Genomic DNA, 25,113 nt, shown 5'->3' with positions numbered 1-25,113 from the left:
CGGGGCCTCAATTGAAGCCTGCGATGGAGGAAGGTAAGGGGGCGGGGGCAGGGGGTGGGGCTGGGGCCTGGCCTACCTGGCGCCACCGGTGCCGCCATCCATGCAGTGCCGGCGGCGGCGGCGGCACCAGGTAAGGGAGCAGGGAGGAGGGACACTTACCTTCCTCCATTGCGGGCTTCAATTGAGGCCCCGGTTGAAGCTGGAAGTGGCCTCTTCCGGCTTCAACCGGGGCCTCAATTGAAGCCCGCGATGGAGGAAGGTAAGGGGACGGGGTGGGTGGGTGGTTTATCTTGCGCCGCCGTCCATATAGTGACGGCGGGGAAGCCGGATCTTGCTCCGCAGAGCGGAGTGGGAGACGGGCGGAGCGGCACGAAGAGGATTGGGCCCGATCCGGATTTTCCAGATCGGGCCACAAAGCGGATTGGGGGGTCCGTGCACACCCCTACTAAAAAGCCACGTTCTGGTTAGGGACATTTGCCCCTAGTGGCAGAAGATATTACTATAAGCTTTGGATGGCTTTAAAAGGGGGTTGGATAAATCCCTGGAGGAGAAGGCTATCAATGGCTACTAGCTCTGATGGTTGTGTGCTATCTCCAGTGTTCGAGGCAGTAAGCCTGTGTGCACCAGTTGCTGGGGAACATGGGTAGAAGGGTGCTGTTGCACCATGTCCTGCCTTGTTGGTCCCTGGCCAATGGCTGGTTGGCCACTATGTGTACAGAGGGCTGGACTAGATGGACCCCTGGCCTTATGTTTGTATGTTCTTCAATGGCACGGTCACATAAAAAATAATTAGAATTAATTAATGCCTTTAAAACAACAACAACAAAATAAACCCACAGTTTTGTATTTTGTTTTATTTTGCTCTGTACAGCACCATGAAAATTTGTGGTGCTATTTAAATAAATATTATTAATAATAAGTGCACATCTGTCGGGTCCCCTTAGTATGCCTGCCCAGTTTTGGGTGTCTAGATTTCACAGTCTTGGTTCTATGCTGCTGATGGATGGACAGACAGACAAAGACACACTTCTCTTTTATTATTATAGAGGATAGTAATGTCTGAAAAAAAACCAAGAAGAGATTGAAGCTTTGCGGCAGAGATCTATTGCACCAGTGCACACAAGTCCTACTGGAAGCAAACAGAAAAGTCTCTGATCAGTGTTGGCTTGGCATTCACTGTTTGGAGACTTTGGCCATAGCTAGACCTAAGGTTTATCCCTGGATTATCCAGGGGTCAAACCTGTTCATCTAGGTTACACACAGGGGATCCAGTGCTCAGGCAGGGGAGAACCCTGGATGATCCCAGGATTAACCTTAGGTCTAGCTGTGGCCCAAGTTTGCTTGCATCCTTTTCATTATTCTTTAACTGCCTTCCCTTTGTACTATGCAGCAATTGGTGGAGTCAATTGCAATATCTGACCACGTCACTGCGTTTCATATTGCCACTTCTGAATTACTACACTCTGTAAGAACCCTTTGGACTATTGGTCATGACTTCTAGCACTTCAGCTTTGGGTTAACACTCATATTTTAGTATCCAGGCCCCTGTTCACACACATTGAGATCTTGTACAGTATAGCACTGGCACCATGGTATTGATGCAGTGATGTAAGGTCCTGGACTGGTATAACGTCCAGGCACCATTGCAACATGATGACTCAGGCTACTTGGCAGGTGCAACAACTGTTAAGTCTGATCCAATCTACTTTTTATCTTGTGCAGGGGACCAAAAGTTTAGATCAAAAGATTGCAGTCATACGTATGCCCCATTAAAATCAATTGGATGATGTGGGTGTAATCAACTGGAGGAAAGCAGCCAAAGGTTTTAAAATACAATACAAATTCCACCTGTATTTGAAAACCACTGTTTTTGTATTTTCTGTAAAGTCTGCGTTCTCCAACAAAGGGGGGTGGGGAGAAAGACGCAAAGCCATGATAGTATTTTAAAAATCTATTTATTTGAACACGTGCTTGCAGCAAACCCATTGAAATCAATAGGGCAAGTAAATGATGCTCTACTTAAGTCTTACTGATTTTGATGAGTTTACTCAAAGTGTGACTAAGTCTGGATCCAACTCAGTGTATTTATTTTATTACATGGAGACTGCAGTGTCCATGTAGTTAAGGACGGTGAGTAGATTCTGCATTCCACCATTATAAAGCAGTAATTGAGGGGAGGTTATTCTAATGATCATAAAATGGAAATTGTTCTGCCAATCTTGATGAAATTTACATGCGCCAGATAGAAATGTTGGGTTTACATACCCTGAAAATTTCAAGAAGATTGGTGAAAGATTGAGGGAAGGATGGCAGTTTAAAGTACAAAAGGGGGAAAAAAACCTCTCTGAATCAAACTCCCAACACTCTCCTTATATACTCCTTTCCCCCCCACCTATTACATCATAAACCACACCCACTCAGTTCTAACATTCCCCACTTACCAGACATACTAATCCAGACATATATAGTATAATCAATTGTGGGGTAACACCATAGGCGGTATAGAAATTAAATAAATAAATAAATAAATAAATAAATGCTAATTTATCCTTGCAATGGTCATTTCCTTTACCTGAGGCCAAACAGCCTCTCTTCTTCTTCTTCTTCTTCTTCTTCTTCTTCTTCTTCTTCTTCTTCTTCTTCTTCTTCTTCTTCTTCTTCTTCTTCTTCTTCTTCTTCTTCTCCTCCTCCTCCTCCTCCTCCTCCTCCTCCTCCTCCTCCTCCTTCTTCTTCTTGAAACAGACATCTTTCTTGCTTCTCTCGCCCACCTGCAGAACCTGCTGGAATGGCCCAGGCAAATTTACAAAATGCAAATAATCATTACCTGGATCTCAGGGAGGTTCCTTTATCTTTGCAAAGTTACAAAATGCAAAGACTTCCTGGATTCCATTTTTGTCATCCACCAGGAAAGACTAGAGGTCCGTCTGTCCGTCTTTCTTTCTTTCAGACATCTGTTTATGTTCTGAAGGCCTATTTGTCTAGCTGTCATCTCTTATTTCCAGGCTTGGTTTAGTCAGTATGTTTGTCTGTTTTGCTTGCATTCATATTTGTCAATGCTAAAACTCCGCAATAAGAAGCATCACAGCAAAACAAGCAGGTGTGCATTATATGATGCTATAGATGAAGACAAATTGAAACTGAAAGGGAGGAGGCAATAATAATAATAATAATAATAATAATAATAATAATAATAATATAGCATGTTATTACAAAGCACTGTATATAAAATAAAGTAGATCAACAGTTTACAATACAAACTGTGCAAACTTCCACCAGGAGGTCCAGGATTTATCAGTGAGGTCTCCTTTTACACCAAGGGTTGGGAATGTCAGGACCAGGGGCCACATCCAGCCCTCTGAGGACCTAGTCTGAACCTCGGGGGGGGGGTGTCTTCATGGCACCAAGTTGGCACTGCTCCGCCACCAAACCTCACAGTTTCACTGGTGTGGGGTGGGGGCAAGTTCTACAGTGAAGGAGGCAGCGTGGGTTTTCCAGCAGCCATTAGACTCACCAGGCCCTCCCCTTCCTGCGGCTTCTGGCAACCAATGACAAGTTGCCTTCCATCTGGGAACACTCCCTGTCGCAGTGACCGAGAAGGACAGATGGGGAAGACCTCTTCTGGCAGGAAAAGTCGGCATAAGTTCCCAACTTTTCTGCTCCACATTTTCGGTTCTTTGCCTCGCGTTGGCTCCAAATCAGCGGCTGCGTCGTATCACTGATGCAGCATGGATTTGGAGCCACCCTGGCGCAAAGACAACATATAGACAGCCCCTGAGGTTCTTCCAGTGGCCACATCCCATTACACATTCCTCCAACAAGCCATCATTTAGCAGAATCCCAACTCTTGTGTATCCCGCCCCCATTCAAAAAAGTTGAATTGTCTCTTGTACTGACAGTAAAAAGAGCTTGCTCCCCTGTTTTGCCTTTGGCCCCACTCCCTGACTTCAGCATCAAACCCCCCCCCCCAAATGTGGGCCTGGGCAGCTTCACTGATATGGAATTTGGCCTGAATTCAGGCTGAAAGTGGTCCCCACTCCTGCCTAGAGGAGAACAACTCTGGCAGTGCTTCTGTTTCTATTCACACAATTTTGATGGGCAGGATTAAAGAGTAGTATGTTTCCCAGGGTCAAAATTGCCAAGACAACAAGGTGTCTGACCTCAGATTTGCTTTCCCAAAGTGAGTATATCACTGTTTAAATAAATGAAATAATAAACATTCCCCTCCCCACAGGTTGAGGGAGGGAGCCATTATTTTGTAGAAAACAGTTGCGAAAGTTGCAAATCCTATACTTCATCAATGCTCTGGCTGAGCACCGAACGCAATCCAAATGTGTTATTATAAACACCATTCATTCCACCTATACATTATGGTTGCCCCATCTCTGGAAGGATTTCAGTGCCACCTGAATCATACTGAAAGAACTAGGAAGTGTGAATCAGATTTTAGAAAACAAGAAATGAACTCAAGTTCACTCTCGCGCTATTATTCATTCACACATCATTTGCATTTAATTTGGTTTTGGCTCATTAGAGTAGAGCTCCAACTTGATTTCACACCTACCTATACCAATAGGAGTTTCACACAAGACAAGTGAAACCTCAAAGAGGGGATCAGCATTGCTATTTCAGGGCTTCCTTCCACAAGATTACCTCTGTGTACTGTTCTCACAGTGGCCAACCAGCTGTTGACTAGGGACCCACAAGCAGGACACAGTCAAGAGAGTGTGGGGTGCGCAGAGGAATAGCGGTCGTTAATGTGGTAGCTATTTTCTAAGAACTTAACAAGACCCATGCTGGATGATCAGACCAATGGTCCAGATAGTCCAGCATTCTGTTCACACAGTGGCCAATCAGCTGTTGACCAGGAACCCACAAGCAGGACCCGAGTGCAATAGCATCATCCCACCCATGTTCCCCAGCAACTGGTGTATATAGGCTTACTGCCTCTGATACTGGAGGTAGCACATACCCATCAGGACTAGTAGATATTGATAGTCTTCTCCTCCACTTTTCATCACAGTATTCATCAGTTCTGATCCTGGAAATTATAGCCATGAGGTTCTTTTATGATAAGCTTAGGTTGCTGGCTAAATGTTGAAGAAGACAAATCTACAAGGCCCACTTTTCACAAGCTGAAGGATGAGATGAAGGTGCTGGAAGGAGGGTTATAGATTGGTGAGGTACTGGGGGGCTTCTTTTTGGAAGAAGGGAAAGGAAAGGAACCTCTCGTGCAAGCACTGAGTCATTACTGACTCTTGGAGGGACACCAGCTTTCGCTGACGTTTTCTTGGCAGGCCTTATAGCTGGGTGGTTTGCCGTTGCCTTCCCTGGCCATTCCACATAAAAGAGCAGCGAAATGGAACCAGACTCTTGGCACTTAAAAACCAAAATGTAAGAGCACAGCTTTTGACCCAATGTGTGGGAGGAAAGCCAACGATAGCTGAGAAGGTTGTGGTTTGGGTAAACTCATCCTGTAGAGATGGCGCTCTGAATGTTGTATGCTCTTAAACTGGAATAGGATAGAAGTTGCTAACAAGCATGCAGAGCTAATACAGGGGCAATCAAACAGTTGGAGATACTATGGTAAATATCACATGCAAAAAAAGGTGTATAAAGGGGGCCCAAATAGATAAGAATTTGTATGATAAAGCTAGAAGTCAAGCTGGGTGGAGTGCCGTATTAGAAGAGAAATAGATGTCTTAGGAAATGGGAATATCAGAAACCTGATGGAACCATGATAATTAATGGGATACAGTTATCCTTAGATATAAAATCTACAGAAATAATAGAGAGGGTGCCTATCTTGATGAGGGGAAAGCATCGGGATGGATCAGCAGTTGTGTTAGGACACTTATAGGATACAGCAGCCACTGTGGAGCCATTCCAGGGCTTTCCCCTGAAGCTCTGAATTAAAAAGTTGGGGACTTACCTTGACTTTTTTCACTTGGAGTGAGGTGACAACAGCATCTGCCGTTTGTCACCTTGCTCAAGAGCTGCATCAGAGGTGTGCCGCAGCTGATGCCAACTCCTGATTGGTCGCATCAGTTGGACAGGGGGTGGGCCAGAGAACAGAATGGCTGCTGGACCACCTCCCCACCTCTGTTCATCCTCCGGAGAGAACCAAAGTTCAGCTGCATCCTCTGGGGACAGCCAAGATCAGCCCCATCCTCTGGGGGACGTGCTAAGCTGCAGTGGTGCCTATCTGGTGCAGAGGTGCCTCCCCGCCTTCCTTACAACCCCCTTACTTTCTCCTTCATGTGGGGACAATGTGAAGGAGCACAAACTCGGGGTTTTGAAGGCTCATGGTGTCAATGAGCCACTGTCAAGATATGGCCAGGGTCATATGGATAGTGTTTCCCATGGGTTTTCCATCTGTCAAAGAGGACCTTGATGACAGATCACCCTCCTGAACAAAGCTCTATTGGTGATCTTGAGATGGAGAAAGCAATCAGGAAGGCAACCAAAAGAGTAACGTTGTGGCTTCGATTATCCTTACATTGACTCGAGTAACTGTATCTTCAGATCATAACAGAGAGTCAGACTTCCTAGGAACAGCAAATGATTATGACTTAGAACAATTAGTCACAGGGCGAACAAGAGAGAAGATGACACTTAATTTCATACAGAGTAGAACGAAGTTCTGCTTAGAGATGCAATTCTTGATAAACCATTTGGGAACAGTAACCATGACACAATCAAATTAAATATGTACAGGAATTTAAAGTTGTCTTGGAAATCTACTATAGTCTCATTTAATTTCAGAAGAGGGGATTTCTCAGAAATTAGTTAATTGGTTTAAAAAGGAAGTTGAAGGCGACGTCAAGGAAGTTTAAATAACACCAGGAAACCTGAAGGTTATATAATGCCACTATAATTTAAGATCAGGTATTTACCATTAGTACAAAGGAACTCATGCTATTAAATAACAATAGCAATGAAAGGCAACAAGTTTTTATTTAAAAACAAAAAAGCACAAGAAAAACATGTATGGCCCAAATGATAAAAAAAAAAAAATAGCAAAATCTCTGGGGAAACAAATGTACATTGACAATAAGGCAAGGAAAGAAGAAATCTGAGGAGAATATTGTTGGTGGTATTAAAAACAAACATTTTTTTTTTTAAAAAAAGCCATTTAGCTAAACACAGTGGAAGCAGGGAAACAACCAAGAAGATTCTTTAGACAGCAATGATACAAAAGAATTAAGGAAGGAAGCCAGGAAGACTGGAGAGAAGCTAGATTAAATATTTGCACAAAACCTCACCATGGAAAATCCATTTTCTGCCAGAAAGTGTATTTCAGGAGCTATGCCATCCCTTTATTTATTTAGATATTTCTATATGGAAGCTTAATTCAAAATTTCCAGGGAGGTTTACAATAATTCATAAAGGCAGGATCTACACGACTGCTTTAAAATGGTTCATAACAGTAGTGACAACTGTTGGGGCCCAGGACACACTCCATATCACACTCTATATACAGTTTTCAAACTGTTTTCTAAGGCCCTTTCTACACCTACAGGTGTTGAGAGAGGGAAAGGTGGTGATCCTGGACTTACCTTCTTCTAGGATCATCGCACTCAGTCTAAATGGGCCATGTAAAATCATGGGCATCATGCCCGTCGCGTCCGCCATTTTCTTTTAAAGGGCCAGAGCTGCAGCGCACTTGTACTCTAGGGGCAGATCTAGACAGCGTCCTGAAGGCACTTGCGTGCACCTCCAGTGCGCCCCGAAACTCATTGTGTAGATCCTCCCCTATCCTGGCCAGAAGAGGCGGAGGAGGAGGAGGAGGCGGAGGAGGCCCTTCTTCTTGCTGTTATCACATTCCCCCAGCCCACTCCGCCTCGCGTTGCCAGCTCCTTGCTTGCCTAACTTCACCTCCTCCCACTCGGCCATGCTGCCGATCTGGGTTTGGGGCGAGGGTCTCCTGGCCCGCCTGGTGAACTCCCCCCCCCTCAGCCCCAACAGAGGTGGCTCCCAGGGAGCCGGGGTCTCACCGCTGCAGCGTGGTTTTAGGCGCTGACAAAACCGCCACCGCGCCGGGGGAAGTTCTCCCGGGCTGTCTGGGGCCTGGCAGATGGTGTCCCAAAGATCGGAGAGCTCGGCGGAAGAAGCCGCCGAGCCCGGAAACTTTTTGCCCCATTGATGCGGGGCCACCGCCGCTGCCTCCTCCTCCGTCTCTTCTGGCCAGGATAGGGGAGGATCTACAAGATGAGTTTCGGGGCGCACTGCAGGCGCACGCAAGCGCCTTCACGACGCTCTGTAGATCCTCCCCAGCAAAAATTAAAAGGTAAGGACAAACACACATGTCCTGACCCTGCTCCCCACCCCACCCCTGAGGGCCCTGGACTCCCCCCATCCCAGCTCCTTCCCTCGTGGGGAAGAGGAAAGAAGCCAAGATGGGTGCCCATACCACCCATGGTCCTTGGGATTGTCCCGGGGCTGCTTGTGAAACCGGGTTAACTGAGCTCTCAGATATCCCGGGGAAATGGAGGGATCATCCCTCCCTGATCCCGAGATCCCCTGTGCATCATTTGAAGCTTCATCCCATGTACCTGTTTCCCTCGAATTATTCCCTACAGTGCTAAGCTGTCACCATTCTTCTTGTTGTTGCTACTGGGTGGCTAGATCCTTTGCATACCAGGAAATAGGTGTAAGGGAGGAAATGAAAAAAAAATCATACAAAAATCAACGGATGACCCAATCCAATTCAAATTTGGTATGCTTAAAGGTCTCCTTAATATCTATTACTGTGCCAATTTGGATGTCTTTATCTTTAAAGCTTACGCAGATGTAAGCATTTGTTTAATTTTTCTTCAAATCCTGCTCCTGCGCCCCAGTGGCCGCTCGGAAAACAACAAATAATACGATCAAAAACTAGCAGCAAAATATTGCACTTCTTTTGGTTAAGAAGCACAATTAAAGCAGGATACATGGGAGTACTTCACAATAAAAGCAGATTATAAGCTGGAAAACTTCGGAGTCCTTTGCACGCAATTTGCAGTGATTGCACAGTATAACGCTGGTGTGATTAAGCTCTTGGACACACAGGGATGATCCCTCCAAACAACGACAGTGTGCAAAGGGCCTAAGTGTCATATCCTCCTCCTCCTCCTCCTCCTCCTCCTCCTCATTATTATTATTATTATTTATATAGCACCATCAATGTACATGGTGCTGTACAGAGTAAATAATAAAATTTTTATTTGCAATAAAATAGCAAAACCCTGCCTCATAGGCTTACATTCTAATAGAATCATAATAAAACAATAAGAAGGGGAAGAGAATGCACCAAAGGCACAGGGTAGAGTAAAATTAACAGTATAAAAGTCAGATCAAAATCAAGTTTTAAAAGCTTTAGAAAAAAGAAAAGTTTTTAGCTGAGCTTTAAAAGCTGCGATTGAACTTGTAGTTCTCAAATGTTCTGGAAGAGCGTTCCAGGCGTAAGGGGCAGCGGAAGAAAATGGACGAAGCCGAGCAAGGGAAGTAGAGACCCTTGGGCGGGTAAGAAACATGGCATCAGAGGAAACATGGCATCCTTGGTGTAGATCTGGCAAAAACACAGTAAAAAAGGCGGTGCTAATATTTATTTATTTATTCATTGCATTTATATACTGCCCCATAGCTGAAGCTCTCTGGGCGGTTTACAAAAGTTAAAACAGTAAACATTAAAACAAATATACAAAAATTAAAAACCATAAAAAAGCATAAAAACACAGTATTCTTATAAAATACACCCACTAGCTGTTCCGTTGCCTGCATATGTACATCTGATCTCAGCCAGGGGAAAGGGGTTTTTGACGTAGCACCCTGCCTTTAAAAACCCACCCCTCTTGCAATGACAGGCATGAACCCGATGGTGTTTCAGCACCTGTTTAATACGTAGCTGTTTAATCAGGCAACTGCTGAGTTTAGTACCTAAGTGGAGTTTCTGTTTTTATTGTGGTTTGGATTTTATTTTAATTGTTGTTTCAATGGATTCTGTACACTCTCCTGTAATTTGGTAAAGAAAGGTGGTATATAAATATTTAAATAACACAACAACAATAATATTTAAATAACACAACAACAATAACAAACACAGCAGGGAAAACAATGCATTTGAGGTTAAACACTTAACAGATGGGGGATAAGTTCTTTCCTTGGTACCTAAAAGACAGGCGCTCAGTGATCCTTGCTGGGGAGAGAAGTCCACAAGTGAAGCAACCTAGGCCAGTGTGGACTAAAATTAACCACATTAATAGATGATCTAGTGGTGGGGAGTGCCAGGATGACATCAATTTTTAAAAAGGGATCCTTGGGGGATCCAGGACATTATAGATCTATCAATCTAATTTCTTTCCCAAGGAAATTGGACCATGCAGAAGGTACAAAAATGGAGCGCAAGCAGTGAGGTCTCACAAGGGACCTTGTAAAAAAGTCTGTCCCCCTCCCTTTTTTCTTTTAGATAGGTCCTAATGGCTATTTTTTAGTAATTGCTTTTGGTTAGGAAAAATAGGCTAGTTGAATTTATCATTGTCATAACAATTTGTGCCATTGTGCTGCTATTGGTTATAATTTGTGACATTGTGATGATATTGGTAACTGGGCGTATTTATGCTGTGTGTGTTTTTACTTTCTTAGGGGTTTAAATACATTTTGGTTTTAATATTTTTGTATTGATGTTTATTATTGAATTATGTTTGTTTAAAATGTCATATTTTAAACATTGTGAGTCTCTTGGGGAATGCGTAGCTTTGAAAAGCAGCATGACGCTTCTCAAAACGAAATGTTCCTTTTTTTTCCTAAGTGGCTCACAGTAAGAAATTTTAAACATGGCTACTTCAAGCTTCTTCCACGACTCTAGTGTGTGTGTGTGTGTCTATGAGCATGAAGACATCCAGAAGGATGTCTCCAAACTGCAAAAGAGTAAAAGATTCAATGTACAAAGTGTTATAGTACGAGGCAAAATTTATAGAAAACAATGTTCTATATAGAACAATGTTCTATGAGAGTAGTACGACAATGGAACCAGTTACCTAGGGAGGTTGTGGGCTCTCCCACACTAGAGGCCTTCAAGAGGCAGCTGGACAACCATCTGTCAGGGATGCTTTAGGGTGGATTCCTGCATTGAGCAGGGGGTTGGACTCGATGGCCTTAGAGGCCCCTTCCAGCTCCACTATTCTATGATTCTATGATTCTATAAAATGACATCAAAAGAACTGCGGAGGACTCAACAGACAGGAATACAGGCCTAATCTACAGCAAGCAGGACATTGTACTATGAAAGCAGTATATAAAAGGCAGGAGACACACTACTGCTTTATTGTGGTATGGGTCCATTGACACATACCATATACTGCTTTCATACTGCTATATCCTGTGGTTCCTGCACTTTCATAGTGCAATATCCTGCTTGGTGTAGATTAAGCCACACTTTAGCTTTTTAAAAAAACACCAAGCAGGAATAGCAAGGAATTTATATTCAGTTTTATCCAATAATAATAATAATAATAATAATAATAATAATAATAATAATAATAATAATAATAATAATATATTTCTTACCCACCTCTCCACTTGGATCGAGGCAGGGAACAACAGTGAATATAAAACACATAAAAGCTGATTAAAAACATAGTATACATGATTAAAACATCCTTAAAAACATCCTAAAGCATATAATAATAATAATAATAATAATAATAATAATAATAATAATGGCTTTATTAATCTGTCATGTTGATTACCCTATTGTGAATAAAACATTTATGACATTTTTACTTCATTTCTATTTCCTTTGTTTGCTTAGTTTTTAGAAAGCTTATTTTTCTCTCATTCCTGATAAGAATCACCAGGTTTTAAAAGGACTAATAAATCCTTCCCCAAGGAGTTGCCATTCCACTTAGACAGACGGTAAAGTCTACAGCACAAACACCTAAAAATCCAGCCCTGCCTTGTTATTGCTCTTTCTTGTAAAATCTTGAATTGTGGTTCGTATTCTTCACATAACAAGTTACAAACGAAAGCTAGCATTTCCTAAGTGAGGCAAATGAAGTTAGGTTGCAATTATGAAAAGAGAGAGAGAGACAGCCCCAGTTATGCTGGCAATTCATAAATTTATTGAAGAGTTCCATTAGTAAATCTCCCCTCTTCCTTCTGGAAAGAAGATGCTGGGACAGAGGCATTTGTTTCCCTTAAACATTTTTAATAGAGGGGAAACGAAGTCTTGAAGGAAGCTCACAACCGGATCGAGATGAACTAAACAGCCGTTGCTCCCCAGTGGAAAGATCCCATATTGCAAAGCATAATTAGACACTCTGACCTGGAACTCATATGCCCATTACTGTGGTATGTTTCCACCTACTGTTTGGTGAAGGTATGGAGGTGTGGCCAAGCAACATTCATAAGGGCCAGCAGGCAACAGAGACCTCTCACAGGCTCTTGAAGATGAACCTGTCGGCTTGAAGGATGCTGAAGAAGAGTGGAGAAGATTTGAGCTAACTTTGGATCTCCTGTTGGGAGGCTACAGGCTCTGTGAGCAATTCTATCCCAACCCTCCTCCTAGGTCCTTGGCTCTTGCAGTTTGAATACACCATTTTATCCAAGCACCTTGACTTGGTATATTTATTTATTTATTTATTTATTGTCCTGCAAGCCATCCATTCTCCCACTTGGTCAAAAGAAGAGGGCGTTTTACAATGGGAAAGGTGAGTAAATTGGCTTCTCTCCAGTTTTGGAGACTGTCGGTTTGAACAAGGTGGAATAGATCTGTGCTTGCGTTTCGCAACCCACTGATATTTTAAGAGGAGGAGGAGGAGGAGGTTGCTTGATTAAAGGACTTTGTTCTCTGTCAATCAAAAGAGTCATTTTAGGGAGATATAAATATTGAAGAGATCAGATTTTCTGCTCTTCATTTTTGCATAGTATTTATAATGAGATGGGAGGAGAGAAAGAGGTGTTTTTTTTAAAAAAAGATAATTTATTATACATATAAAGGGCTCCCACTGCAGATAATGATCAGCTCTACACCTGCTTAGCTTCAATAACTATACAAAATGGGATTTTCTCAGATTGATGAGCAGGCCCAGAGGTGGATATAGGGCTTCTTAGATTAATAGGCAATTACGTTGTCCTGCTGGGTTTATAACTGAAAACTCCCAGTGCTCATAGCCTTGAATGGGGCAACACCCTCTAGCAGGTGCTTTGCACTGCAACTTCGGGCTGTACCCAGTGGGACATCCTGCAATTTTTCAGAAGAATTGGGATATCCAGGGTTTGTTTGTTTTTAGAACGGAATAACCAGGGAAAGGTGTTGAAGATGTAGAGGAGGTTGATGTTGTCATCCAAAGGATCCACAAACTTCCGTGAGTGGCCAGTCATGAGCGTGCCTTATGTTGCTCATGTGAAGAGCCCTATTGTTAAAAAGAAACACTACGATGACTGTCTTTCTATGGACTCTTATTTGGGAGTAAATCCCCACTCAATGGAGGCTGGTACCTATTTGGGGGATAAGGTTCAGCACGTCAGAGAGCTCCTTTAGAGTTCTGGCTGGTTCTGACTGTAACCCAAAATGGATTCATGGCCTCACCAAAATAAGAGCCTGGTAGCATCTTCTCCAGTGTCTCAGGCTGAGGTCATTCACATCATCTGCTATCCGATCCTTTTAGCTGGAGGTCAGGGATTGGACCTGCAACCTTCTGCAAGAAAAGAATGTACTCTATCACTGAACTATGGTTTCTCCCCTGAGCTGAATGGGACATTTCTGAGTAAATGTGTATAGCAGGGTAGGGCAACTTGTGATCCTTCAGAGGCTGTGGCTTACAACTCCCATCAGCCCTCATGGTTGGCTATGCTGGCTAGGGCTCATGGGAGTTGTAGGCTAGTATTTATTTATTTATTTATTTAATTAATTAAATTTATATACCACCCCATAACCAAAGCTCCCTGGGCAGTTTACAAAAGTTAAAAACAGTGAACATTAAAAAGTATACAAAATTTAAAACCATCAAAAATATAAAAACAACAGTAAAAAAAACAACAGTATCCATTTAAATCACAACAGTTCTGGGGCCTATGAACAAACAAACAAACTTAGCATATGTTGTTAAATGCTGTTAAATGCCTGGGAGAAGAGAAAAGTCTTAACCTGGCACCGAAAAGATAACAGTGTATATTTAGAGGACCACGGGTTGTCCATCCCTGATGTTTAGGATTCCTAAGCATGTCCCATTCCAAAAGCAAGACATGTAGAATTAACTTCGTTAACAACAATAAAACTCAGGCAAACTAAGATGAATGCTATTTAGATGTCAATTTAAAGGAGGCATCCCAACTCACCTAGAGAAGAAAAGTACCAGATAGGTTTAAGAGGATCATTCAGTTGAGTTTATTAATTGTGAAGAATTCACTGGTAATGGGAAATATCCCATGGTGCAAAAAGTTGTTGGTCACTTATTGTTAAATAGCATTTAAATAGCATTCACAATGTGTCAGTTGCAGTTACGCAGAGAGCAGAGTCTATCCAAGTGTAGATGGTTTGTAAACTTTATTCAAAGGATAAGATGGAAAGAGTCAGCAATTTATGCTAAGTATTGCAATAGACGGCTGTGGAGAAGCATCTTCTGGAAATTTCAAATGGGAAAAATAGACAGTTTTTGAGACGGAAAGAGAGGGAAATGGGAGAATATGTTTTAGCTGATTTTTTTGGAATGCCCCCATCCCCAAAAAAAGTTTACTAGAAAAATAAATAAATTGAATTTGTGCAGACATTTTAGCTCCAGTTTGAAAGAAATTGTCATAAATTAATTCATAAAACAAACCGGAAAAATAGTTAAAGGGCACATATGTTTTAAAGAAAAACAGAAACCAGTTTAATTTACTATTATTGCCCCCCCCAAAAGTCATCTGAAGATATATTATTTAAGTACGCACATCTGCTCTGTGTCAATAAGCTCTGTGTCAATAAGCAAGCTGTGACCTGATCCTCAATCCCCATGTATGACTGTGCCTACAAACTCAACAATATAATCCTCAAAGAATCTGGTGAGGAATGGGGTCAGCGAAGAGGTGGCCATTTCACAGAATGGCATGCAATTTATAGCTCAATTATAAAAGTGGACACACTCACACAAAACAGGAAGCCTGTGTTTGGAGCATAAGCTATTTCAGAAGAGGCAACGGAGAACAATAGCTTATCTATAATATCCAAGTTAAGTGGAGCAGGTAGAGCCAATCCCTTTATGAATGGAAATTGCTGCTAAAGCATCCCATTTCATTTGCACAGGAAAGAATCAAGAGGTAATATGATTAGCCTTTAAACAAGCATTCAAAACTTGTCTAGATATGACATTTAAATATAGTTTGGCCATGAAAATCAGTGTGGTTTTTAACCCCTAACATATCTACAAACCACTACAATGAGTGTGAGTATTGTTACACTGTGAGACGGATAGCACACCAGAGTTGTATATAGAAATAAAATCTGTCTCTCTTTCCCCCCTTTTCCAGCCATCATTTAACATGGAAATAATATACATAGACCTTTAAAAAAAATCTCAGCAAAAAGATTCACTTCGTGAATTTCTCCCCAAGATAGTGGCAGGTTCACCATTATTTTACAAATGTGTGTGACTCATCTATTTCTAAACTTTCCCAAAAGAATTAGCATTGAGATCAGTCATGCCACTGCCATCTTGGAATGGACATTGATCTCCTTGGAACCATATGAACATACTCATTGTTTCCATAGTAGGTATCCAAAACAGCTCACTTGCAACAGGGCGCTATTTTCAGGCATGGACATGACCACTTTGAGAGGCATACACAGTACCTTGTGGGGCAGGTACTTAATATTTTAGTCTGGTGTATAGTAGTTTACAAAATTCTCCCCATCCATATGTCTCCTAGATTATAGGTTCCATTTTATCTGATCTTGTTTACAGAGGTGCACAGGATAGATGCATTAGGAATCTGTCAATCCACCATTTTTGTTTCTGGATGTTTGCGATAACTCACAAAATACTGATTCATCGAACCACAAAAAAGATGAATTGTGCCATGGGATCCCAAGAAATTCAACTCTAAAGCTGATTTCATTAAAATTCAGCCAACCATTTATCTTAGCATTAGCTTTGGTGCTCTGTAGTGTGTGTGTGTGTGAATGTGTGTGTGTGTGTGTGTGTTTGAGAGAGGAGGAGGGAGTGAAGGCATGAGACAATTCCAGTTAGTTTACTGGAGGAGTTGTGAGAACCTGTTAAAAAATAGCAACCTAAACGTTTTGAGTAGGGATTGCTTACAAAATTTGCCCATTCATATTTCTCTCTAGATTTTGAGGTTCTGAATTAACCAGTCTTTTGGGTTTTTTTTTGCATAGCAGCACTATTGCCATAGGAATCCACCTATGGTTTCATTTTTGTACATTGTAGAGACTGCTGCACATGCATAGTTTGCCACAGCTTAAATTTCTTTCCAATCATTCTCAGCTCCTTTCCTCCACTATTTTAGCATTGTGTGCATTGGTAAAACACAGCAGTAAAAGTAATATTGATGCACTTGGGGGTCATATGCTCAATGGATCAGACATGTTGTTTTTCATCAGTGACTGCTTGTGTACATCAACAATGTAGAGAAGGAAAAAAGATAAGAATAGAGAAGGAAATTACATCTTCAGCAAATTGCATGCCCTAGTTTAAGAACTAATATTAGAAATTCTCCAAGTTAAATCAGAAAGAAAGTCAAGTGAAATGCTGATACAAGCAAACCCAAGGAACAGTAGCAGAATGGCCCTGCTCAGTCCTAGTTTTTCAGGCTCTGGGAAACTTACATATCCATTGAATATCTTTACTTCCCTCTCTGTCTTCACCCTGAAAATGCTTCTAAATGACACTGATGAAGTGAACTGGAATAGGCCAATCTAACTTCCCTGCTCACTTACATTTCAGAAAACGCCTGACATCTACTCGGTTGAAATCAATGGAACAAAGGATTTTGAGGAAGTGGACAAAGGATATGAAAAAGAAAAGTACAAAGATTTGAAAGGGAACAAGAAAAAAGGGAACAAGGCTGAAGACCTCAAGAAAGAGCTGGACCTGGTAAGTGCTTCGGAGAACACCTGCAATGAAAGTTGCTATCCATACTTCCTTGTTCATTCATCTTGGCACAGGGCTAGGTACATACGCAGAAGCCAAAGTCTTCATTTGCATTTTCCCCTGTAAAATGTGGGCCAGATTTCAATGCAGTTTTTTTCAGTCTAGATCAGGAAATGAATGATCTGCGTTTAAATGATGCATGCCCCAACAACCAATAAAGGTGCTCTTTTGTGCAGCAGAAGTATTCCTGTAGTACTTCTCAGCTTTTAAAGGATTTTATAAGCACTGGCTGATTACATTTCAATTAGGTAGGCAAATGTTGTCACTAACTTCATTTTATTAAGCTACCAGCCCCAGGTTCCTCTACTTTTAAGATTCCCCCCCCCTCCCCACAGTGGACCGTTTCAGGAAGTGCTTCCTTTCCTCTGAAGCTGTGTTGGACAACAAAAGAAAAGTGATCAACACCATCAGAGTTTTGGGCCATAGCTAGACCTAAGGTTTATCCTGGGATCATCCAGTGTTCGCCCCTGCCTGAGCATTGGATCCCCTGTGTGTCACCTAGATGAACAGGTTTGACCCCTGGACGATCCAGGGATAAACCTTAGGTCTAGCTAAGGCCTTGATCACCCAATTAGAACAGCTGCAACCCCCTTTCCAGCCTAATCAACAAACATATGCAAATCTATGAAACTCATGTCTATCATGGTGCAATATAAAGGCAAGCATATATAACTATGTAGCTAAACAATTAACTAGTTCGCCTCTGAAAAAAGCTGTGCGATTCCTCCTCTCACTTTTACTCTGAAGAAAAAGCATTGGTGTGATTCCCCCCTTCCATATTTTCATCTCCACTTTACTTTCTGATTGCATCAAAACAAACAAATACTAAAACACAGAAACCATATATATTGCTATTCTAATTTAACATATATTACTCATGCCTCTGCATTATTAAATGTCACAAGCTCTAAGGAAATTATGAATGCATATAAGAACGATGATTCAACTAATATAGGTCTGCACAGGCCATTGCCTGCCATGAGGAATCCAACTCACTACCTACATATTGTGTTCGTGATTGTTCTACTCCTGGTGCCTCTTGACAGCCTCAGGTGGAAGTACAATTTATTAACCATCCCACATTGAGCAGGTGGTACCTTTAGTTGTCATTGAATTTTGTTTAGGGCAAAATTCAAGATGAAATTGAATGTTCTTGCTTGGATAGAACCAGTGAAGAATTTCGTTAAGGGATTAACGAAAGTTAAGGGATTTTTAAGACTGGAAAAATTTCTTAGGTAAGTGTCAGGTATCCCCATGTAGAGCTGTAAACAGTACCTATATATTCCAAGGTGCAAACACAGAGACTATCAGAACATTTTAACCATGACATATATAGATAGATTGATAGATAGCATGGGACTGATTCGAAAAAAGGAAGACACTAACAACCTCTCTTTTCCTTACTGTTTTAGGATGACCACAAGCTCACCATTGATCAGTTGGAAGAAAAATATGGCACAAGCATCGATAAAGTAAGTTAATATAGCCAAGAAAATGCTTTTTAAAAATAGTACGACTGGGCAGCTCAATCATATTAAAATTCACATCATCCAGGTATGCCACCAGAAATGGTATTTATGCTATTGCACTTGTACATTGTACTTGTAATATGCAGTCACCTGCCCTCAGTCTTCAGGATAGGGTGGGCTATCAATTCAAATAACCTTGATAGATAGGGATACATCGACAGTTTTGTCACCGTTCCACAAATTATGGGACTCAAAGTTCACGTTTGAGCATAGACTTAAGGATTTTTAACTATATACTTTGTCTCCTGTAGGGTCTTACAAATGCAAGAGCTGCGGAGGTTCTCGCCCGAGATGGTCCCAATGCTCTCACGCCCCCCAAATCTACTCCTGAAATCATCAAATTTCTCAAACAGATGATAGGAGGCTTTTCCATTCTCTTGTGGTTTGGTGCTATCCTGTGCTGGATTGCTTTTGGGATTCAGTTTGCCCATAAAGATTCTTCGGCATTTGACAATGTAAGTTTCATCGCATCTTTATGGAAGTTTCTGCATTTCCCGTGGGTGTCCTGATGAATGAAAAACCATTGGGGGTTAATCACACTTTGGTGTTCCTAACTGAACAGCAGCTACCTGAGATACTTAAACCTTCATCACACCAGCGTTATGCTGTGCAGCCACTGCGAATTGTATATGAAGGTCTCTGAAGTTTTCTACCTTATAATATGCTTTTACTGTGAAGTGCTCTGATCTGTCCTGCTGTGAATCCACTGCTTCCCTAAAAGAAGCACCCAAAATAGAATCTTTGAAGAACCGACTCTTCTTACTCCTCCACAATCCCAAGGCTAATTTTAAACATAACTTCCTTGTCCTTCTACGAGAGGCCACTGGGGGCGCAGAAGGATGATTTTAAAACTTCAAACTAAACAAATGCTTACATCTGCATAAGTTTTAAAGATGAAGACATCAAAATCGGCGCAGTAATAGATATTGAGGAGGGCTTTCGGTATACCAAATTTGAACCAGATTGGGTCATCCGCTGATATTTTATGATATATATTTTTTACATTTCCCCCCTTAAACCCTTTTCCTGAATATGATTTAGGCCACAGCTAGACCTAAGGTTTATCCTGGGATCATCCAGGGTTCGCCCCTGCCTGAGCACTGGATCCCCTGTGTGTCACCTAGGCCACAGCTAGACCTAAGGTTTATCCTGGGATCATCCAGGGTTCGCCCCTGCCTGAACACTGGATCCCCTGTGTGTCACCTAGATGAACAGGTTTGAACCCTGGATGATCCAGGGATAAACCTTAGGTCTAGCTATGGCCTATGCTAACAACAACGATGATGACAGCTTAACACTATGGAGATAACTCAACGGAAATGGGTATGTGGGATGAAGCTATGTGATGACCTCATTCCTACATGAGCCCATTTGGTGCTGTTTATAAACCCACAAATTTGTGAGGATTAACAAAATCTAATGCAGATCCTGAAGACCATCAGCTGTCCTCCAGTTGAATGTTTCCATCATAGATTTTTGAAAGAACTCCCTTGATCTGAACAACATTACATTCTTGCTTATAAATCCCTGGGTTATTTCTCATATATGGATAGGCTATAAAGTCTACATCTCTCTTTTCCCTTGCTATTTCCCATGTGGTTTCCCCCCCCCCCTCCGATATTTGCATAACTATTTTACATCTGCTGGGAAATTGTAAATGTTCTGGTTTATTTTTGCTAACCTGGATTATCTTCTTGTCATTTAGCTCTACTTGGGTGTGGTCCTTGCATTGGTTGTAATCCTTACTGGGATGTTTGCTTATTATCAAGAAGCTAAAAGCACAAACATCATGGCCAGCTTCAGTAAGATGATCCCACAGGTGAGTTCCCAGTACAATTCAGTATATCAATGTGCTTAAAAACTAAGTAGTCATTTTAAGGGATATTCGAAACTTTCTCCTACACTGTATAGGAGATATGAGTTTAATTCAACACTATTAATGCAATAACAGGTATTTGTCTGATCAAGATCCATTACTTCTCAGCAATGAAGCCCTATCCATGATTTCTGGATTGCAATATGGGGGGTGCCGCTCTGCTAATGAACATTCCAAACTGCAGACAAAATTATATAATGCTGAGTAGCTCAGTTAATTGAACATGTTCCAGTGCTCTGTTATGAGTCTACAATGATTCAGGGGCTGGAGCATCTCCCCTATGAGGGAAGGTTACAACAGCTGGGATATTTTAGCTTGGAAAAAGGAAGGTAAGGGGAGACATGACAGAGGTGTACACAATCATGTATGGTGTGGAGGATGGGGCCAGGGAGATATTTTTCTCCCTCTCTCATCATACTAGAACCCAATGGTGTCATCCCATGAAGCTGATGGGGGGGGGATTCAGGGCAGATAAAAGGAAGTACATCTTCACACAGTTAAATTATGGAATTCACTACCACAAAACACGGCCACCAATTTGGACAGCTTTAAACAAGAGTTGGATAAATTCTTGGAGGAGAAGGCTATCAATGGCTACTAGTCCTGATGTCTCTGTGCTACTTCCCATATGAGAGGCAATATGCCTATAAACACCAGCTGTTGGGGAACATGGGTGGGAGGGTGCTGTTACACCTATGTCCTGCTTGTGGCTTTCTGGTCAACAGCTGGTTGTCCACTGTGTGAACAGAGCAATGGACTAGATAGACCATTGGTCTGATGCAGTAGTATGGCTCTTCTTATGTTTTTATGATCTTAAAATCGAGTAAGAGTTCAACTAACCCTTATATGTGTTTGTCTTACCAGCAAGCCCTTGTTCTCAGAGATGCAGAGAAAAAAGAAATACCAGCAGACCAACTGGTGGTGGGCGACATTGTTGAAATCAAAGGTGGAGACAGAATTCCAGCTGACATCAGGCTGATTTCCAGTCAGGGCTGTAAGGTAATAACAACAACAACAACAACAACAACCAGCTTTGAGCCAAGGGGAAACATAGAGGATTCTATAGAACTTGTCAACTTTCTACAGATCAGGGACCAACAACCAGATGAAACAAGGTCTTAACATAGACGTTCTTCTCCACCTTTTACAAGGAAGAGTCTTCCCACAGAGGTCTTGGCCAGATCTACACATCATTGCGAAGGCGCTTCCGTGCGCCTTTTTTAAAGACGTACCTAAAAGAAGTGCCTCTTTCTTTATTGTGTGTACTGTGAGCTAGGCAACGCCGCCTGCAGAAGAATCTGTACCCCATTCAAAGACGCTGCTCAGGCCACTTCCCCCTCGCGTGTTCTTCCATTCGAATAATCCCCCCTCCCACCCGGCGGCTCTTCTGGCACATCCCAGCAGCGCCGGCTCCTCCTGCAAAACACTTTTCTCCCTGGGTGTGTTTGTATTTGCGTTTGCGTGCACGTGGCGGATGAGTTTAGCTCCTGCCTCTTGCTCTGCCCCGCGGTGTCATCTCCCCGGGACTCTCTTCGGTGTGTGCTCGCACACGGGCACGTAAACGCAAATACAAACACACCGAGGGAGAAAAGTGTTTTGCAGGAGGAGCCGCCGCCGCCAGGATGCGCCAGAAGAGCCACCGGGTGGGAGGGGGGATTATTTGAATGGAAGAACACGCAAGGGCGAAGCGGCAAAGCAGCGTCTTTGAATGGGGTAGAGATTCTTCCACGGCGCTGCCTAGCTCACAGTGTAAGCCTATGCAGCAGGGTCTTGCTATTTACTGTTTTACTGTTTTACTCTGTACAGCACCATGTACATTGATGGTGCTATATAAATAAATAAATAATAATAATAATAATAATAATAATAATAATAATAATACACACAGTACAGAAAGAGACGCTTCTTTTAGGTACGTCTTTAAAAAAGGCGCAACGACGTGTAGATCTGGCCCTTGATCATTTAGTTATGGCAGTTATCACCACCATAAAACAAATTCAGGTTAGATTAAAAACACATCACATGCTGCAAAATGCCTGGGGAAAAAGTCATGACCTGGTACCCGAAAGATAGCAATGTTGGCACCAGGCAGGCTTCAATGGGGTGATCATTCCTTTTGGGGGGGGGGGCATTACTAAGAATGCCCTCTCCCTTGTGGACACCTTCGGAGAATCTCCCAGAGTAGGCACCCAGAGGAGGACCTTACATGTTGAGCGTAGTGTATGGGCATGTTCAAGCCAAGAGAAGCACTTCAGGTCCATTGCTTTGTAAGACTTTATAGGTTAAAACCAGCTTACTTCAGTTTTAGATTTGTTTCTGTGATCAGTCAGTCAGTCCAAGGATGAAGTATGTTAAAAGTGAGCACTAGAGTTCCTAGATGACAAAGAATGTATTTTATGCTTGTCATTATCCCATTTTGCAGGAAATACACAGTAAACTGTGACACATGAGTAAGGGTATCTCTAACACATCTGGGTTTTCTTACCAAGTTAATAAATTCAAGGTCAGGCTGTTCACTGAGGACATAAAAAAAAGGAAAGGAACCTCTCGTGCAAGCACTGAGTCATTACTGACTCTTGGAGGGATGCCAGCTTTCGCTGACGTTTCCTTGGCAGGCCTTATAGCGGGGTGGTTTGCCGTTGACTTCCCCGGCCATTATTATCTTTCCCCCAGCTAGCTGGGTACTCATTTTACCGACCTCAGAAGGATGGAAGGCTGAGTCGACCCGAGCCGGCTGCCTGAAACCAGCTTCCGCTGGGATCGAACTCAGGCCGTGGGGAGAGTTTCAGCTGCAGAAACTGCTGCTTTACTGCTCTGCACGATCCATGAAATAATAATTTGGACATCCCCCATCATGAGGGAGGAAAAGACATAATTATTGAAGTTCTATATAAAGCCCAATTGTGCATATACAAAATGAAGGGTTACCCATTATCACATGAGGATTTGTCTTTGATCAACAGGTGGATAATTCTTCCCTCACTGGGGAGTCAGAGCCACAGTCCCGGTCCTGTGAATTCACCCATGAAAATCCACTGGAGACCAAAAACATTGCTTTCTACTCCACAACTTGCTTGGAAGGTATGTACGCATGCATGCACATGAATGTGTCAGTGTATATACAGTGAGGGAGGTCGGTCTAGAAAAAATCTCCACATGCCAAAAAATCATCCTCAAAGGTGCCATTCCATCCAACTTCCAAATATGTTGGCTAACTTTGAGCCTTTCCCTCCACTGTGGTCCCAATCCAGATTGGGCCCACTATGCCGGTAATTTTCATTGCCAAAAAAGTTTCATTGGAACGGTTTAGAATTACAGGTATGGAAACCCTGATCCAGGTTGGGTTCACAATGAAAGGATGAAAGCCCCACTACCACCATGCCAGGGTCCCAACCCATAACAGGCACCGTGTGCTTCCTTTGCAATAAGAAAGCTGTAGCTGCAAGCTACATCTTCAAAGAAACATGCCGCTTGGTGCTCAGATGGTTTTCTCCTTGGGGCAGGGTGTTGTTCCTTGTTGTGATCCTGTAATGCACTGTAAAGATAGAGAGCGCTGCAGAAATACTACTACTACTAATAAGTAAACATGCTCTTTAAGTATGCAGTTCTGTGGGGCTGGCTTACAACCTGACGGAAAAAACATCCACTTGGATTTTGCATTGCTCCATTTGTGTATGGGGGCAACTCCCCGCTCCTTTGGCAGACTCCCCACACCATATGTCACACAATTTCTAAGGGTCCTCCAACTCCCAGAAGGTTTGGGAGTGGGCAGTTCTCAACAGAGGGAAGGGGACGTGGGTAAAGCTTAGTTTTGGTGAGCATGAACTCTCTAGAAGAGAGAGTTCACAGAAAGAAAGTTAGGGCCCAAATCCTTGATCTTTTTTTTTTAAAAAAGATACAGGGCAAATCTACACTGCGTACTGAAGGCGCTTGCGTGCGCCTCCAGTCCACCCCGAAAACGATTGTGTAGATCCCGTTTGGAAGAGACGGAGGAAGAGGCGGAGGAGGCGGCGGCTGGGGAATCCGGCCGCATCCTTGCCACCGCCGCTGCCCACCTCCCCGCCGGCCGGGTCGGAGAGCTCAGCGGAAGAAGGCGGGACGGAGAGCGGAAGAAGCTCTCCGACCCGGCTGGCTCTTTTGACGGCAGCAGGAGGCCAGCGGGGAGGTGGGCAGCGGCGGCAAGGACGCAGCCGGATCCCCCAGCCTCCTCCTCCTTCCAGGGCGGGATCTACACAATTGCTTTGGGGCGTACTGGGGGCGCATGCAAGCGCCTTCAGTACGCTGTGTAGATTTGCCCACATACACACCATTTTATTTAGTTGGGAATATAAAGGCAAATAAACATTTGACCCAAAGCCTCCTGAAAATGCACACCTCTTTTGGATCCAAATAGGAATAAAGAGGGGTGATCAAAAAGATGCACTAGAAGTAAGCAGGGCTGTAGTGGAAAAGCTTGGAAGGGTTTTTTTTAAAAAAGAATGTGGCATTGCGCCTGTTCAGACAACACACTAAACCATTGCTTGACCACTACCAATGGCTATGTAGCCACTATGGTTGGGAATGGTGCACACGACACGCTAAG

At 42.7% G+C, this 25,113-nt stretch overlaps 1 protein-coding gene across 1 annotated transcript in view; it reads left to right on the top strand.

The window, feature by feature from the left end:
- The first annotated feature begins 12,427 nt into the window (after window positions 1–12,427).
- ATP12A (ATPase H+/K+ transporting non-gastric alpha2 subunit) overlaps window positions 12,428–25,113 on the top strand; it is a 31,210-nt gene continuing 18,524 nt past the window's right edge. The window contains exons 1-7 of the mRNA XM_063139345.1: window positions 12,428–12,686; window positions 16,920–17,069; window positions 18,539–18,598; window positions 18,907–19,110; window positions 20,361–20,474; window positions 21,396–21,530; window positions 23,495–23,612. Of these exons, the coding sequence (XP_062995415.1) occupies window positions 12,678–12,686; window positions 16,920–17,069; window positions 18,539–18,598; window positions 18,907–19,110; window positions 20,361–20,474; window positions 21,396–21,530; window positions 23,495–23,612 (790 nt within the window). The 5' untranslated portion in view covers window positions 12,428–12,677. The remainder of the gene's footprint in view (window positions 12,687–16,919; window positions 17,070–18,538; window positions 18,599–18,906; window positions 19,111–20,360; window positions 20,475–21,395; window positions 21,531–23,494; window positions 23,613–25,113) is intronic.

The sequence above is a fragment of the Elgaria multicarinata genome, chromosome 12 (assembly GCF_023053635.1).
Source record: "Elgaria multicarinata webbii isolate HBS135686 ecotype San Diego chromosome 12, rElgMul1.1.pri, whole genome shotgun sequence".
Taxonomy (NCBI): domain Eukaryota; kingdom Metazoa; phylum Chordata; class Lepidosauria; order Squamata; family Anguidae; genus Elgaria; species Elgaria multicarinata.
Note: the sequence above shows the minus strand (reverse complement) of the source record. Positions and strands in the feature narration are given on the sequence as shown.